The following is an 18,030-nucleotide window of genomic DNA, read 5'->3' as shown; positions in this document are numbered from 1 at the left end:
TGGGACCCAGAGCGGGTGCAACTGTGTCATGATCGAAGGCCCCACCATAGCCATGGCTGGTGGAGACTTCCTCTGTGACTCTGTTAAAAATATAACATGTATTTGTTTAGGCGTTCTCAAAATTTCACCTAAACACCCATGATTAATAAGATGAAATGCATCCTTGATGTTAATCCGTCTGATGGATAGTGGTCACATCAAAATAAAACCTTACTGTATTTGACCCCAGTTTTAAGGTGCTTCTGGTTCTCCAACACTCCCTGTATTCCCATATATGTGTCACATACATGACCTTCTAATAAAGGAGCGCCATTCGATGGAACTTTCAGAGGTGATGGGCCTGCTCTGCCTCTGTGCTGTCCACTACAGTAGCCACGGCTACACATGGCTGTCGAGCACTTGAAATGTGGCTAGTGTGACTAAGGAACCAGTCACATTTTAAGCAATTTAAATTAAAGAGGCACATGTGACCAACAGCTACGGCATTAGACAGCACAGCTGTAGGGGTTTAGGTATATCTAAGGCCAAAAGGGTTGCATCGGGATGCACAGTGCTGGTGATAACCCCATACAGGCCTGTTCAGACAACGCCACCCGAAGAGATCTTATAAAGGTACACACTTTAGCCTGCCAGAAAAGGCTGACCTCTCTGGATGGGACTCTCCATTTCCCCATTTCCTGAAAGTAGCCATGCTGTCTAGGAAAAGAAACTGTTCTCAGATGATCAATCTGTATGTGCGTCTTCAGAGAAGATGGTTTTCCTTAACCCAGCATTTCTCTGCTTTTCTTTTCTGGTTGCAGATCACCGACTCAGCCGAGCGCTGGAAGCTGCAGCTGGTGACTCCCCTCTCCCCACCCTCCTGGCCACCCCACCAGTGACAGCACAGGCAGGGGTGGCCTGGCTTCCTTTCTGGTGTTTTCGTTGGGTAGCTGCCTGCTCAGAGCTCACAGAAGGCTTGCCCCTCGTCCCAGGCAGACAGCAGGCCAGCCCCTTCCCCAGACCCAGAGCTGGCGGGGTGGCCTCCTCCAGGAGCCTCACACGCTGCCCTCCACCGTGAGTATCGCCCTTCCTCCTCCTCCCCGTCCCAGTGTCACCCGTGTCCTCCGTTGTGTGCTGCCACGATGGCTTCTAAAACCCACTCGTTTGCTCAGTGGCCTTGAGAACCAGGCACTTGGCTAGAAGCTGCCACGGAGGCAGAGGTGAATCCGGTGGCGCCCTGGCCAGGCTTCCAGGACAGCCTCCCACCCACATGTGTGAAGCTTGGGTTCAAGGCAGTCTGTTCTGTGGTTTGGAGGGAGAAGCAGAAGGGGGGCACAGATGGCAAGAAGGTGGCAAGGGGCTGGGAAAGGGAAGCCCCGATGAGGTCCCTGGGTCTGAGGGACTGTCCCAGGGAGAGCATGCATTTCACTGCATTCTCTATAGCAGTGAAAAACTGGAAACAAGTGAACTTTGCACCGAAAGGTGACTGGTTAAATGAACTGTAGAGAATCCGGAGAGTGGAACACTTGGCAGCCACCCAATCTGGTGATACGGCCTCAAACTGAACTGGCATATAAAGTGGTCCATGAAAGACTGTTCCCTAGAGAGCAAGACAGAAAACGGTTTGTGCAGTCTGATTTCCTTTAAGAGTGTGTGTGTGGGGGTGCGTGTGTGTGTGGGGGTGCGTGTGTGTGAGATTGTGTTACAGAGAAAATGTCTGAAAGGTTGCATCTCAGAAAATGAACAGTGGCTATCCTAGGAGAGAGGTGTTTGAGGGGTTTTTATTTTCTTCATTATATATGTTTGCTTTGGGGGGATTTTTTTTTTTTTTTTTTGCTTGCTGTTCATTGTGAATATACTCCTTTATAATCAGAAAAAGGCAAAGCCACCCTATTTTAAATGACTCATCAGTGACTACTGTTTTGTCCTGTCAACACACTCACCCTCTTTAGTTCTTAGTTGGCTCTTACTACTTGGATGCACTGCGGGGGAGCAGCCACTGAGTGTGGGGCTGGGATGTGGGGCAGCCACCAGTGGGTGAGGCCTGCTTCTCCCTCCCCTCGCCCAACCAACCAAAGTTCACCTGCCGTTTCAGCACCCGGAGTTTGACAGCCTCTTTTTTTTTTCCAATATCTGTCCGTCTGTCCGGAAGCCCCCTCACATGCAACCCATTCACAGCCCCGAGCCCAGCACACTGCCTGAGGGGTGGGCACCTGACCCAGGCTGGGGCAGCAGATAGCCTGATAGACAGCTCAGAGTCCCTGCTTTCACGCAGGGTGAAAAAGGCAGAGCTTCCAAACAAAAACAAAAAAGCGAGAGGTGATCCAACCTCCCTGCACAAAGTCGGACAAAGATCAAAGTCAGGACCTGACTTCCTGACTCATTTTAGTATCAATATCCAATTCGCTGGGGCTACTACGAGCAACTCCATGCTGATTTTCATGTTGGTTACTTTTAAGGACAGCAGAGAATAGAAAAATAATGGTTAGATATTAATGGACTCCAGGCTAACTTTTTAATAGCCACTTTCCACTCTCGGAGACTTAACAACTCCCTACCTCTAAGGACCCTGCACATACCTTCTGCTTTCTGGCGTTCATGCCTTTGTGGATATGTTTTGTGTTTCCCTGCCCTGGAGTCATGTTCTGTCCCCTCACTGCATGTCCCCACACTCTCCAGCCTGCAAGGGCCAGCAAAAATGTTGCCTCCTCAATGAAGCCCTCCTGGATTTTCCCCAGCGCCAGAGACCCAGCTTCCTTCTCCCAATTCCCAAATCGTCTCATAGCATTTCCCATTATTGGTATTTGCAGCCATGATGTATTCATTGTACTTGAATGTGAGCTTCTTGAGGACATGGATCATGTCTTGTACAGTGTTTAAGCCAAGCAAGTATATCTGGTGTCAAGTAAGCTGTGGGATGAAGACTGCTCCCTCACTGTTGCAGAGTTCTCTGCATTCCGCTAAGAGCCTTAATGCACAGCATTGCACTTGACCCTCGAAACAAGCCCTTGGAGTAGGCTGGGCTATCACGTGCATTTTCCAGAGGAGGAAACCAAGGCTGGGGGAGGGCAGGTCGCTCCTTGCTGAGGTCCCACAGGCAGCAAAGGATGGACCAAGGAGCAGATGGCGGCCAGTGTGCTACCCCCACCTCACCCCACTGGGCTTCGAGACACAAGCGGGCTTTCAGATTAGGCAGCTGCACTGCCCTGGATGAGGCCACACCGAGCGGCAAGGGGAGAGATTTGGGGCGGCACTGAGTCCAAAGCTCGTGTTCTCCCAACAGACGGTTGAGAGGTTCCTTGCTTTCAGTGTGTTTTGTCACATGTGGGGTTTTCCCCGTTTTTCTCTCCTTCTCAGGGGCGAGAAGAAAATGAAATCAAGCTCTGAGACTCTGCAGTTTGTGGAATAAAATAGACAAAAAGTATTCTAACAAAGAGAAGAGAGGAATAGATGAAAAGGCTCTCAGCGGTGTCTTTAGGTGGTGGGTCCACGGAGGAATATATTTCGTTTTTAGTTTTACTCTCGGGCTCTCTCCAAATCTTCTATGAGCCAGAAACACTTTTATAATGGAAGGAAGAAAAACCTTTATAAAAAGCTAGTGTAGGATTCCAAAGCTGCAAAAAGTAGCCTGAGCAAGTTACTTGCTAGATTTGCTCTTCCAGAGCTGCTTCCCAGGCCAGCTGGAGGAGGCTACAAGTTCCTCCTTTGGACAAGTTTTGCAAACAGGTGTACAGAATGGAATAGCACTAGGGCTTCTTTTTTTGTTTTTTTAAAGCTGACAAGTTATTTTTATGATAGCCCTTACAATAGAATGTCGTGCACAAAGTAAAATATTTAAATAGTTTACAAAACCTAAAGGAAAAAATGAAAGTCTCACTTTCCACTGGTCATCCTTGTTCAAGCTCCTTCCAGAGAACGTTTCAGTACTGATCAGCTGTGAAGTGTATAACCTTTTATATACTTCTAGAAAGATCATGCATCGTAAGCTTCTACACCTTGCATTTTTACCTATAATAATCTTGCTGACCTCTTTGTATCAGAGTGGGGTCTATTTTATTCTACGTCTTGACTACATGTGGTTTACTGAACGGATGTATCAGAATATTAACTATTGCTAGATACGTAGGTTGTTTCTAGTTTGTTGGTTCTACAAAAAAAAAAAAAAAATGCTGCAACATATATGCCTGTATATGCATCTTTATGTTCTCTGTGCGACTACGAGGAGGACGTGTTTTCAGCAGATAAACTGCTGAGTCAGAGCTGTTGTGCTTTGTATGTTTTGAAAGATATGGCTTAACCCTCCAAGAAGGTCACAACGATTTACACTCCCCACTGCCGAGTGGAGGCTTTTCCCCCAAACTCTTTACTCTAGCCCGAGAGTAAAACTAAAAACGAAATATATTCCTCCGTGGACCCACCACCTAAAGACACCGCTGAGAGCCTTTTCATCTATTCCTCTCTTCTCTTTGTCAGAAAAGTTTTTGTCTATTTTATTCCTTATTTTCAACCTATAGCTATAACCAAAGCCATTCTTTCATGTGGCTTCCTCCTTTGGGCATTTGTTTTCTCAGATATTATCTAGTTAATATTCAGTCTCTTCATGCAAGTTAAAAGGAAATGACATAAGCCACAGGTACTAGAAATATATGAAGTGTTTTCTAACAAATGTCTCAAAAACCATCTCCCTATTACCCAAGCTGTATTAAAATTAAATTAGCTGAGTTGAGATCTTTCAAACTTAACTGGGCAATTTTTTACAAAGATTTTATTGTTTTAGAGCATGATTCAGAAAAAAAAAAAACCAGAGAGAACAATAAAGTCAATGGGGCAATATGTAATTTGGGGGGAGATGCTTTGAGATGAAGTAAATTCCTCATCAAACATTCAGCCACTAATTTCATCATCCATTGGTGATTCTCGTATTACGTTATTCATTCTGTACTTATTAGCTGGCACCATAAGAGGATATTACTTTTCTCATGTATTTACTCATTTATTTTCATCAGTATGGATTCATGGATCTTCATTTAATTGAATGTGCTATAAAGACTGCTATCATTATTTAATTTGATGCTTAAATTGCCTCAGATTTGGCTAGTGGAACCCCATCAAGTTGGCGCCTATGTCCTTAGACAAGTCCTCACGGTCTCTGAACACTTGCCTTCTGTGGCAAAAATCAGTCCCAGGTTCATCTTACGGTTTCCCTGCCCTAACTCTGGAATCAGACATTTCTCCAAGGAATCCTGGTTTCTTGGCAGGGAGAAAGGTATTTAGAAACCCAGATCTGGGCACTAGAAGGTCATTCTACTGTGTGTCATGGCTTTTAGGTCCTCTCAGGAGACACAGCCAGGAAATATGCTCAAATACATAGCACGTGTCCACACAAATTTATCTATCTATCTATCTACCTACCTATCTATCTATCTATCATCTATCTATCATCATCATCTGTCTGATCTCATCTAACCCTAAAATACATGAGTTCATACTGAGCCCTCAATTCCCACACAACAGCACAAGGCACTCCAAGGCACTGTGGAGAAGCCACTGGCAGGAAGGTTGCAGGGAGGAAGTTCTGGCCGCCTTTCTCCTGGCCTGCTAATGGCCAGATATGACTCTGAAGAGGGACGAAAACAAAGTTTTCATCAGATCTTGCTGTTCTTCCTTTTTCTACTTTAACCACTTTATTGAGGTCCAGCTACAAACACTGCAAATATATGAAGTGCAGAACCTAAGTTCTGACATATGTATATAACTGTGAAACCATCACACAATCAATATAGTGAACATACTTATCACCCCAAAGGCTTCCTGGCGTGCTCTTATCCCCCTCCTGCCTTGCCCTGTCCTCCCCTTCCCTCTCACCATGAAATTACTGATCTACTTTCTGTCATTACTGATTAGTTCACATTTTCTAGAATTTTTTGTAAGTAGAATCACACAGTATGTACTTTTTGGGGGTCTGGCTTCTTTACTTAGCATAATTATTTACCCACGTTACTGTGTGTATCAGTAGCTGCTCCAATTCCATTGTATGGCTATTCCACAGTGACTTATCCATTAGCTATGCTTGAAGGACATTTGAGCTGTTTCCAGTAGTTGGCTATTACAAATAAAGCTGCCATGAACATTCGTGTATCAGTCTTTGTGTGGATATAAGCTTGCATTTTTCTTAGGTAAATACTTAGGAGTGGGATGGTTAGATCACAGGGTGTATGTTTAACGGGTTTCCAGAGTGGTTGTCCCTCATGTTATGTTTTTAAAATGACTGCACTTTTAGAAAAGCAGGGACAGTTACAACGTGTTATGAAAAAAAAGCCCAACAGGTTAGGGTTGGATTTATGAAGGAGAATGTTTCCTTCCAGAAGCTTGGGGTGCGCTGAACATGTTTCTTGGAAATATGGGCACAGACCCCTTCCTTGAAGGGAGCCAAGCTGTTGTTCCCTTGGTCACAGAGGGGTGGGTTTTGCAGAGATTCAAAACACAGGAAAACAATAGCTGAGATTTATCTCAGCTCGGAGGCCCTTTGCATTAGACAAATACCTTTTCTTTGGTAAACAAACCAAAGAAAAGGACTTCCTTTTCCTGCTGGAGTTGGGGTACAAAGTAAATAGGCCCTGAATTTGTAAACAGAGCACACAGGTAGGTGCTGGGGCACGGGGCCTCTCCTGGAGAGGGTCTGATACTGACAGATGCCACCTCACTCCTGTGTCCTGTGTCCTTGCCACCCGGTTACCCAGAGGCCCCTCCCCAGCAGTCAGCCCAGCACATTCTTTTTTTTTTTTTTTTTTTTTTTTTGCGGTACGCGGGCCTCTCACTGTTGTGGCCTCTCCCGTTGCGGAGCACAGGCTCCGGACGCGCAGGCTCAGCAGCCATAGCTCACGGGCCCAGCCGCTCCACGGCATGTGGGATCCTCCCACACCGGGGCGCGAACCCTCATCCCCTGCATCGGCAGGCGGACTCTCAACCACTGCGCCACCAGGGAAGCCCCCAGCACATTCTTAAGTCACTGCTGTCCTGCCATCTTCTGGAGTCCCTTGGTGGATAAAATGGGGGTAGGTGGCACCTGATAGAGAAGTTGAGTCAAGAGAAAAAGGGCTAAGATTAAAAGGACGTGCTGGGGGCTTCCCTGGTGGCTCAGTGGTTGAGAGTCCGCCTGCCGATGCAGGGGATGCAGGTTCGTGCCCCGGTCCGGGAAGATCCCACAAGCCGCCGAGCGGCTGGGCCCGTGAGCCATGGCCGCTGAGCCTGCATGTCTGGAGCCTGTGCTCTGCAATGGGAGAGGCCACAACAGTGAGTGGCCTGTGTACCGCAAAAAACAAAAAAACAAACAAAAAAAAGGACGTGCTGGGAAGATGTCAAAGCCACACAGGGCACTCAAAGGAGAGGTTTCTTTCATTTCTAGGTTAACAACCAAGATGATACTGAAATCTAGACTTGACTTGAAATCTATTTGACTTGACATCAGTATAACATGGACTCTAACTCTTGCTTGGGATTTTTTTTTTCTCCATGAGAACAAACAGATTTAATGCTTAATCTCCATCTTTAGGTACTTGTTACTGTTAAGAGCCAGGCCTCTTTTTGATTTTTGCCCTCTCTTCCTAGAAGCAAGCTTGCATCTGACCCACCATGGTCCCCACAGAAGTCACAGTGAGTACAGCTACGCCCCTTGGGTTCCTCAAAATGCACTCTATTTTGGGGCCTCTTTTCAGGGAGTGGGAAGGAATCTATTGTGGCGGAAGGATTTCTCTGTGGTTTCCCAGGGTAAGAGCTCTGCTGAGCAGTGCCCAGGACAGGTGGTCGATGCCCAGCACAGGGGGCTCTGCAAACGCGAAGCGCTAGAAGAGCTTTGGGGTATGTGGGAGGACAGAGGAAAATGCTATTTTAGATTTTACTAATAGGTGAGGATTATATGATCTTTAGGATGTCTTTGTCCCATGTGTCTGTTCTGAAACTCAGACAAAAGAGGACAAGAGAGAATCCATTTAGTTTGTTTTTAAAAGGCCCACGGTGGGCATGTTAGTTTTGTTTCTTACATGACATTATGTAGCCTTTACAAAAAACACATAATGATATATATTTCTCTGAAAGAGGAAAAGAGGCCAACAAAAATGAGAGTAAAATCATCAGAGAATTGTTTGTGATTTTACAGTCAAATGTAATTAATTACAGAATCAAATCAAATTCCTATGCTTTTGTTATATTCATAAATGCTCACAAAAATATATAAAGGTTTTAATTTTGCTTTTCTCAAAGTAAGAACCTGGGTTTTACATGTAGGTATTGAAATCAAACCTTAGTGGAGCTGACAAACTGTCCCTCACAGTACACTGTAGGTTCCCACCATCTGTGGAGATTGGTGGTTGCCACCCACCCCTGATGTCCAAAAAGTTATTTATCATATGCTAATGATATTTAGTATTGCATACATCATTGCATATCCCATAACAACAAGACAATTATTTTGGACCTGGTGAAGTAACGAGGTCAGTCTCTATTTTTCTAACCAGAATTAGACCCTTAGTTTCTCCTGAGTTAGAATTTGCTCTTCATCCCTGATGCTGGAAACGGGGCTGACACTGTCAGTCATCGGGTTTTATCCTCTGGAATCTTGGAAGATATCCAGACTGCAAGGCAGCTCCAGAGAGGAAGAAAAATGCACCCCAGTAATGACCTTTTGTGGTCAAGAGGTGTCCAGCACCACCTACATGGGGACAAGATGGGACCTCTGTAGCTACGACCCTGGGAAATAGCCACGACGTCCCTGTGGCCACCTTTCTGAGCACTGGCCATGTGCCAGTAACCAGCCAGGGTGCCACTTTCCTGCAGCCTCACGGTAAAGGCAGAGCCATGCTTACAGATGAGGAAACGAGCTGGGAGAAGGAACGGAAGGTTCCAGGTCTCGTGGCTAAAAGGAGGAGGAGCCCTGGAGGGTGCTCTCAGAGTCACGGCTTCCCTGGGTCCCCCACTGCGGGCAAATGTCAACACGCTGAGGTCCAAGCCTCACTGTGTGGAAGTCTCACTTCCTCGAAGGCGGGGACAGAGCACCTTGGGGCAGTGCCTGCCAACTCCCACTGCTCCCAACGTGTCCCTCCCTGCCTGTGTCCCGCCCCTCCCATTTGCTGCCTCCTGGCACTAAGGAGCAATGAAGGGCACAGCTTTTGCCCTCTACCCTGGCCTCTCCCCAGAGGTGGGAATGAGGGGCCTGGGGCTGGGGGAAGGTTTCCAGAGACAACGCGAGTCGGTGAGGGAGGCCCCGGAAAGCTCTGGAGACCTTCTTCCTGCTCCAGGACCAGCACGACGTTCACTGCCTGGGCTGCTGCTTCTGGGCCAAGGTTCTCCTGAGGGGAGGAGGACACACCTGCCCGGGCTCGGGGGCCGGGGCCTGTGGGGCAGATCCTCGCTGGGGGCACCAGCGGGCAGCGCAGGCCCCTTGCCCGGCCGTGCACTGAGGTTTGCCCCTAGCATCAGGCAGCTCCCGGGCATCCTCTGGTGCCCAGAATCTTTCCGGGCTGGGGAGTGGGGAGGTAGGGCACCTGACGGCCACTCTGCTTGGGCTCCGTGAGGCCCAGCTCAGGTGCTGGGACCCAGATGCCGTGGCTCACGTTTGGAGTGGCCACTTTGACAACATCAGCACGTGGAGAGCTGGGCTTTGGGTCAGCAGGGATTAAAAGTGCCCCAGCTTGGGACTGAGGGGCTGGGGGATGGCTCTGGCCTTGACCCTCCCCCAGTGGCTGAGGGTTTGGGGCAGAACCTTCCATTCCTTGGGTCTGTCTCCTCCTCTCTTAAGATGGTCTCTAACATCTGAACATCATTCTAAAACCTGTTGAGCTTCCAAAAACATTTTCCAGAGCAGAAACAAAAGCCTACGTGAGGAGAAGGCAGCCCATTGCTGAGTTCCGGGCCGGCCACTGGGCATGCTGTGACACATTGTCTCGTCTACTTAGACCTATGACTACAATGCGCTTCTTTTCTTGATCAAAATGCTAAAAATCATCCAAAATAAATGATATAAATCCCCCAGTTAAGTAGCCCCCGGGGAGTAACAGAGCCATCCCACGATGCCGCCCTGTCTAGGGCACCTCTGAGCTGTGGAGCTGCCGTCAGGGCTCTGCACGCAGATGGACCTCCCCTCCCGCCCCCACCCCCATCCCAGCCTCGGGCTTGACAGGCGAGGCCTGGTGCAGGAGCCATTGACCTTTCTAACGTTTTACTCCAATTCTATTTCCATCACCGAGGCGAATGGTGTCCTTTGGAAGTGGTTTCTTTGCCTGGCATGTACTCTGTGCTCAGTAAATATCTGTCGAATGAGTGAACAAATCACACTATTTATTGGCAAGGAACGAGAAATAGCTGTTTCTCAAGCCTAGGATGAGCGTGCCATTTTCTCAGGCAGGCGGGGAATGAGATGGTGGCATTTTCACACAAACACCATCCTGGCCAGGTCTGGGCCCTGTCCATCCCAGCGAATCACCACTCCTCACACTGGAAGAAGATTCTAGATCTGGCTCAGACCTCTGCTCATGGGGGTCCACAGGCTCCGAATAGTGGTCTAGTTGGTAAAGACGTCATGTTTTTAAGAGTGTCTGAGAACAACACAGTTTGCTAAGAAATGCAAGAGAAACCTTAGGTAAGAAGATTTCTAGACATTCTAATTTGATGTGGAAGAGAATGGTCAGCCCCTTCAGAGAGCAGGCCCTGGACACTTCCCAGCAATAACGACACCATGTCTCACTCTGTCTCCACTGCCTGCCTCGTGTTCCATAACAGGCTTGAGGCACCTTACTGGGTGCGTACAACAGAATAGAAAAGAAAGGACATACCTTAAAACAGGGTCAGAGGAAATTGACAGAATAGGGAGAAAAGACCAAGAGAAGGAGTTAGAACTTGGGTTTTCAGCCTAAAGCTGTGCTGTCTGGTGAGGTAGCCACGAGCCACGTGGGGCCCGTGAGCACATGAAATGGGGCCACTCCAACTAAGATGCCCTGTGCGTGTAAAATGCACTCCATTCAAATATAATCTCCGCAACAAAAGGATGTAAAATATTTTGGTAACTTTTACATTGCTTATGTAACGAAAAAATATTTTAGACATACTAGATTCCAATAAAATACATTATTAAGGTGAATTCCACCTGTCTCTTCTTTACTTCTTTCACTTGGCTACTAGAAAATGCAAAAGTAACCCAGAGTTGCCTTATACTCCTACTGGACAGCAATGGTTGAAGGGTCTTATTTGGTTACTATAACTGGGCTACCAGTTTGACTGAGTTTCCCAATTAAAAAGGGAATCCTGATTAAGTCACAAAACTTATAAGGTGCGTGAGCGAAAAGAAAAAAAAAACCTCACCTGTTCTTCAGGAGATACGAAAGCCTTTCTTCACCTCTCTTTTATATTTAAATGCCAAATAAATATCTAGGCTAGGTCTTGGTGAGTAGGACACAGAGCTATATGGACAGGCCCTTGGAGGTCCCCTCTCGGTGCAGAGGGTGGGCTCCACGGGGAGCTCCTTAGATGCCACCTCGATGCAGACCCCGGGGTAAACTCACGGCAGCTTGTGGGAAGTCATTCCGCACAGTGCTCAGGCCAGGAGGCTCCAGCAGGTGCTCCTGGATGCACGCAGGAGCGTGTGGATTTCAGATCCTTACACTGATCTTCTCTCAAGATGTTCTGACCCAGACTTTGAAAACAGCCTTTGTGGGTAGCTTCTCCAGGAAGAGCAGTGTCTCTAGGATTCAGAGAGCAGGGAGGGAGGGAGGCATGGCTTGGCAACCTCAGAATTCCTCCCGGAAGCCAGGTGCCCCTCATCCGGAAGAGGGGCCCGTCCCTACCTGGAAGGTCAAGGATTAAATGTATGCATGTCCTGTACTCCGCACTGGGTCTGACGTGCACTAGGTGCTCTGACAGTAGGGAATCAAATAAATTGGTAAATAATCGACGTTTACATTTGCTGGGAGATTTTCAAAGGATCCTTGGGTATTTACCTGTCAGGCATGGACAAAGCTATGAGTACAGGTCTCGATGCAGGTGGACAGTTTGTCCAGGCTCCCCCTAGCCTGGGACGTGAATTCTTCCTTTGTCATCCTCAAAAAGATGGCCAATGCTTTGAACTTGTAAGGATGATATAGGCTTACCTTGTAGCCTTGATAAAATTCACACAAACCCAGGTTTTTTGTGTGTGAATTCAGTCACCTTAAAATATGTCTGGGGAGTCCCTAACTAATACAATTCTATGTTGAAGCACTGGGTCCTCCAACCCTCACCCAACAAGAAAACGTGCTCCGTGTGCTTCAAGCAGGACACAGTGTCCCCACTCTGGGACACAGTCTTGGGGAGCGGTGGTCACAGGCTCATTTACCAGGCCATGGAGAAGGATGGGTCTCCCAGGACACTGGGACGGCTAGGGGTCCCCTCTGTGAGACCCTCTGTGCCACATCTGTGAATGGGAATGCTGTTTGCCTCCCTAACTCACAGCCTTGGGTGCAGGCTCAGGTGAGAGTCTATTAAATGTAAAAAGAAACACCCTCTACAAAGCAGTTTGACACTTACTCACTGTGTGGATTCACAGTTGACACCCGCTCATCTGCATGGTTTTACTGACTTTCCTCCAAAATGTCACCCTCCTAACTTCTTAAATCTCCAGTGATACTTTTGTGGGTCTCTGTGCTCTTCGTGTTCTTCCTTCCACCCGAAAGTTCTTTGTTTCCTCTCAAAGTCTACTCAAACCCCACATCTTAGGGGATGCCCTTCCCAGTGGGGCCACTGACGGTGCCTGGCTCCCATGTCCTGCTTTGGCAGAAGTGTCCTAGCATCTTCACTGAAATATGAGTCATCCGTAAGATCTGTCCTCCCAATGATCTGGGCTTGCAGACAACGGCCAAAGCTGGGAGGGGAATCTTTAAATGTACGCTGAGGATGGGTGAACCAGGCCTGGGGGGACGAATCACTTTCAGAATGGAGAGTTTTCCTCAGCTCTTCCCAGAAGCATTCCCAGCTGCTGGCTCCTGAAGAGCCAGCTCCTGGATCTGGCCCCCAGGGGTCTCTCTGCAATAGGACTTTCTCTTGGTCGCACACTAGAGGCGGATCAGGACCAGATTCAGGTTTTCCTAAATGCAGTCCAGGTTACCTTGGGCGTCCTCCTGGCACTTCCTGCCAGTCGGGGCCCAAACGGAACGGACCCATCACCTCAGCTCCTCGGCACGAGCTTCAGAATTCAGGAGACCACAGCCTCCTGGAGTCTACTGCACCTTATCAGTCCACTCAGTGTGTCCTGATATCTTAATAAGCACTCAGTAAACACACACACACACACACACACACACACACACACACACACACACGACAGGTTCCATGCTCATGTAAAATTAGGAAACATTATTAAACAAAGTTCAACAGATTCTGAAGGACTTCTCAGAGCCTTTACTATGCGATCATGCAGTTAAAATAAAAGAAGCTCAGCAGGACTTCTCAGAGCCTTTAATATGCTCACGATTATTGTGAATTTCAAAGAAGGTGATACAGTAAGCAGAGATTCTCAACTATTGAACTACTAGTGTTCCACCCAAAACATGGTTTGGGAAATGCTGGTTGAAACTATTAGAAATAGATGGAGATGATAATGTGTGTAGAAGGGGAACTCCCAGCTAAAAGACAACTGGCAGAAGATGTTTTATTATTTCAACATGAATAGTTTAATACATAAACGAAATATTTTTACTTAAATATTTATTGGCATTAAATATTTAAAACAAAATGAAAACCTAGTGGGGATCTGAGGTTACTTCTAGTCCAAATGCTTCTAGATGAACTGAACAACTGCTGCATTTCCGGAGCAGAAATGAAGGGAGAGATGAGATTTGGCAAGGCATGTGCCTTGGGGCAAGGGAACGAGAGCTAGTGGTCCCTGGCAGGATTGGGGGCCCTAATGGGGGCCCTAATGGGGGCCCTAGGAGGGGGGTGCTGGTGGGAAGTGAGAGCATGTGAGAATTTGTAAGTGGAGGCGTTGGAACATGTCAGATGCGGGACCGAGTTTCCCCTCCACCAGGCAAACCTCTCCTCCATTCCCTCCATCCCAGGCTTGACTCAAGGGCTCCATCTCCAGCCTTTATTTCCTCTTCCCCCAGCAGGGGTTCTAGGAAGGCTTCTGAGCCAGGAACCCATTGAAGCTGTAATGAGGGGTGTGTGTGCGTGTGCGAGCACATGTGCGTACACATCATGAGGGTGTGTGCACACGTGTCTGAATGTGTGCATATATGTACACGTGAGTATGTATATTAGTGTAGGCATGTTTGTGTGCACGTGTGTTTGTAAATGTGTGTGTGTGTGCTTGTGAGGGCTGGTTTCATGGGTGTGTTGCACACACCCATGCCGCACACTTCATGCTCAGAAGTGTCACTTGCTTGATTTAATGCTCTGCTATCTTGAAATTCTTAACACATTTTGAACAAGGGACCCTGAAATCACGTAGTCTGTCCTGGTTCTTGTGTATGTGCATGTATGTGAGAGTGTATGAATATGTGTGTGTGTGTTCATGTGTGTGCACGTGTGTAAGTGGGTGCACGTGTGACTCTTTGGTGCTTCTCCAACAGAGGATCCACAGCTTTCAGAAGACTCAGGGGAACCTGGACCCAGAAAAGTTTAAAAGCCTCTGAGGACCTTTTTGGGAGGGTAGAGAGAAGGGACAGTCAGAACCATTCACTTAGTTTGATAAAAGTCCGCCCACCAGTGGTCCCAGACCCTCTTTCCCACGCCGTCAGAGCATCTGTCATGCAGCCTGTGACTGTTCCTTTGCTTGAGTGTCTCCTCCCAGAGTAGGTAAGTTCCATGAGAGCAGGAACCATGTCTGACTCTCCAGCATGTAGCCAGTACCTACCATGTCGTAGGTGCTCAACAAACATTTGTTGAATAAATAAATCATTTACAATCCAAGCAGATGCTCTCAGAATTCCTACTTCCTACACATACATTTCTTTTGTCTTATCACAGACTTTGGGAATGGAAGGTTCAAGGGCTCCATGCCTCTGCCATCATGAGATAGAACCTCCAAAAGCATGCCCTTGACCCGGTGCCGTCCTGTGTCTCCTTGCAGAGCCTGATCCCTAACATGTCAGATGACTATAGCTATGACACCACGTCTTCCATGGAAGATTACGGGAACTTCAACATCACTGACTTATTCTGTAAGAAAAACCACGTCAGGCAGTTCGCAAGCTACTTCCTTCCACCCTTTTACTGGCTCGTGTTCATCGTGGGGGCCTTGGGCAACAGTCTGGTCATCCTTGTCTACTGGTACTGCACGAGGGTGAAGACCATGACCGACATGTTCCTTTTGAATTTGGCAATCGCTGACCTTCTCTTTCTCGTCACCCTTCCCTTCTGGGCCATTGCTGCCGCCGACCAGTGGAAATTCCAGACCTTCATGTGCAAAGTGGTCAACAGCACGTACAAGATGAACTTCTACAGTTGTGTGCTGCTGATCACGTGCATCAGCGTGGACAGGTACATCGCCATTGCTCAGGCCATGAGAGCGCAGATGTGGAGGCAGAAAAGGCTTCTGTACAGCAAAATGGCCTGCTTTACTGTCTGGGTGATGGCGGCCGCGCTCTGCGTCCCAGAACTCCTGTACAGCCAAGTCAAGAAGGAGTATGGGATCGCTATCTGCACCATGGTTTACCCCAGTGACGAGAGTACCAAACTGAAGTCGGCTGTCTTGACTCTGAAAGTCATCCTGGGGTTCTTCCTCCCTTTTGTGGTCATGGCTTGCTGCTACACCATCATCATTCACACCCTGATACAAGCCAAGAAGTCATCCAAGCACAAGGCCCTGAAGGTGACCGTCACTGTGCTCACTGTCTTCATCCTCTCTCAGTTCCCTCATAACTGCGTTCTGCTGGTGCAGACCATCGACGCCTACAGCACGTTCATCTCCAGCTGTGCTGTCTCCACCAACGTCGACATCAGCTTCCAGGTCACTCAAACCATCGCCTTTCTCCACAGTTGCCTCAACCCTGTTCTCTACGTTTTTGTGGGTGAGAGGTTCCGCCGGGATCTTGTGAAGACCCTAAAGAACTTGGGTTGCATCAGCCAGGCTCAGTGGGTTTCATTTACAAGGAGAGAAGGAAGCCTGAAGCTGTCATCTGTGTTGCTGGAGACAACCTCAGGAGCTCTCTCCCTCTGAGGGATCTTCTCCCTGAGGTGGATGGTCCTTTTGGAAGTAACAAGAAATACAGCTACAGCTTCCCTTACTGGTAGGGCCAAAGGGAAAGCAGAGAAGGAAAAGGAAGTGAAAAAAAGGAAATAAAAAACTCAGAAAGGGATGAATTTGAATACCATTATACTTTTCGTCAGGATTTGCCAAGCCAGAGTCTTCAAAATTGACTGGCCATCCCAGGGGGCTGCTGATTGGCTCCTGGCTGCCATACCTGCAGTTTTCAAAGGAGGACTAAGGAGCAGCATTGCAAGCCTCCCTGGCTTTGCCACTTGCCTGAGCGTTAATGCAGCTGACCTCTGGAGGAGGCTTTGATTTCTCAGTGCACGGTGAATTGCTGTGCCTTCAGTTCTGATGCCACCCCTTCCAAAAGAAGACACAGAAGCACTGGCCACTGCCATAGTCCACAAATGCACAAGGCTTCATGAAAACTCCCATCTTCGGAGAATTTCTACCCTGGTTTGGGGGGCTGATACCCATGCCAGGTCTTAGAGATTCCTGCTCTAGAATCTTTCCAAACACCCTCAGATCTAATGCCCTTCTGGTCTCCTTGATCTGTTTTGGGCCAGTGAAGGTCCTTGTTCCTGTTCTGAAGCTATCTGCAGCACTGGTCAGTAAGGCCCTGGGTAACTGACCATACCGGCACGTCAGCCGGATTCTGTTGGTTTCCAACCCACTTCCGCCAGAGGTTCTGTGATTTCACACCTGGCTGCCACATTGATCCGAGCAAGGATTCAGCTTGTCCAGTGGTGTCATGGAAGTGGTCCTCTCAGCCCGTGCACGGAGACTAAGAACCTCGGATGGTGGGAACCGGCTCCATTATGGGCTCACTGTGTTGAGTGGCTTGTGTGATGGTCCACTCTATCTGCTCCCTATAAAATGGGTTGGTCCTATTTGCCCTTTTGTTTCTGAGGCCACTGCAAGGATATCTGCTTCCGTGCTTCTCTTCTTCATACTGTATAATGCTAACGTGTTAAAAAAAAAAGCTTTCAACTTAGAGATTAGGCTGAAAAAAAAGTTAACAGAATTCACCTTTGCTCTGTGTCTTTCTTTTAACTATTCGGCAAATTTATCACATTTAAAACTTTCATTTATTAGAAAAGTGCTTTTTAAATGACTGTTTAAATACATCCGTTACTTTTCACTTTCTTCACCCTGTCTGTATATTTTAAATGTGTACAATTAGAGATCAGATAGCCGTATTAGAGTGTGAAGAATAAGAGGCTAGGATAGGGAAATAACATTTCCAAAATACCATAAAATCACCTTCGCTGACCAATTTTTAATTTCTCCTCTGTTCAAACTTATCTTCCAAGTTTTTCCAGGTCAGTCCAGTGGAATCTCCAAGAAGGACAATTACAGCAGCACCATAAACCATACCAGCTTTGCCACTTGCTCCCGAGGAAGCATCTCCTTTTCCCAGCAGGCTGTGAACTGCTGTGGTTTCAGTTCCAAGGCCATCCCTTCCAAAGGGGACACAAAAGCTCTAGGCTCTGCCATGGTGTCCATCTTCTCCCCACCCACTTCTAAACTACATGTTAGTGAGAAATAAAGTGAGCAGAAAGTGGGCAGCAACCAGGGGGAGCAAAGGGTAATACAAAGGCTGCGCCAACCCACCCCGAGTGCGGGCAGTTGGTGGCAAATAAGCATTGGCCTGGGACCAGCACATCAACATGGGTCCCGGCACAACAAGAACGGCCTACAGTCAAAGGGAAGGATGGCCTCCCCAAGGCAGTCTATGGACGGAGCTGTCTATATGGCCACCGTTTCCAGGAGGAGACCCAGATAACCTCTGAGGAACCTAGAACAAGCAATAGGCATGGGCCGAACCTAAATAACAC

General features: G+C 47.7%; 1 protein-coding gene across 1 annotated transcript; it reads left to right on the top strand.

Annotated features, from left to right (window-relative positions):
- The first annotated feature begins 906 nt into the window (after nt 1–906).
- Nucleotides 907–16,268, top strand: CCR9 (C-C motif chemokine receptor 9). Its single transcript, XM_065885372.1, has 3 exons — nt 907–1,053; nt 7,588–7,632; nt 15,071–16,268. The coding sequence occupies exons 2-3, from the start codon at nt 7,612–7,614 to the stop codon at nt 16,157–16,159; spliced, it is 1,110 nt and encodes a 369-aa protein (XP_065741444.1). The 5' UTR covers nt 907–1,053; nt 7,588–7,611; the 3' UTR covers nt 16,160–16,268.
- Nucleotides 16,269–18,030: the final 1,762 nt, after the last annotated feature.

Source organism: Phocoena phocoena, chromosome 10 (assembly GCF_963924675.1).
Source record: "Phocoena phocoena chromosome 10, mPhoPho1.1, whole genome shotgun sequence".
NCBI lineage: Eukaryota > Metazoa > Chordata > Mammalia > Artiodactyla > Phocoenidae > Phocoena > Phocoena phocoena.
Note: the sequence above shows the minus strand (reverse complement) of the source record. Positions and strands in the feature narration are given on the sequence as shown.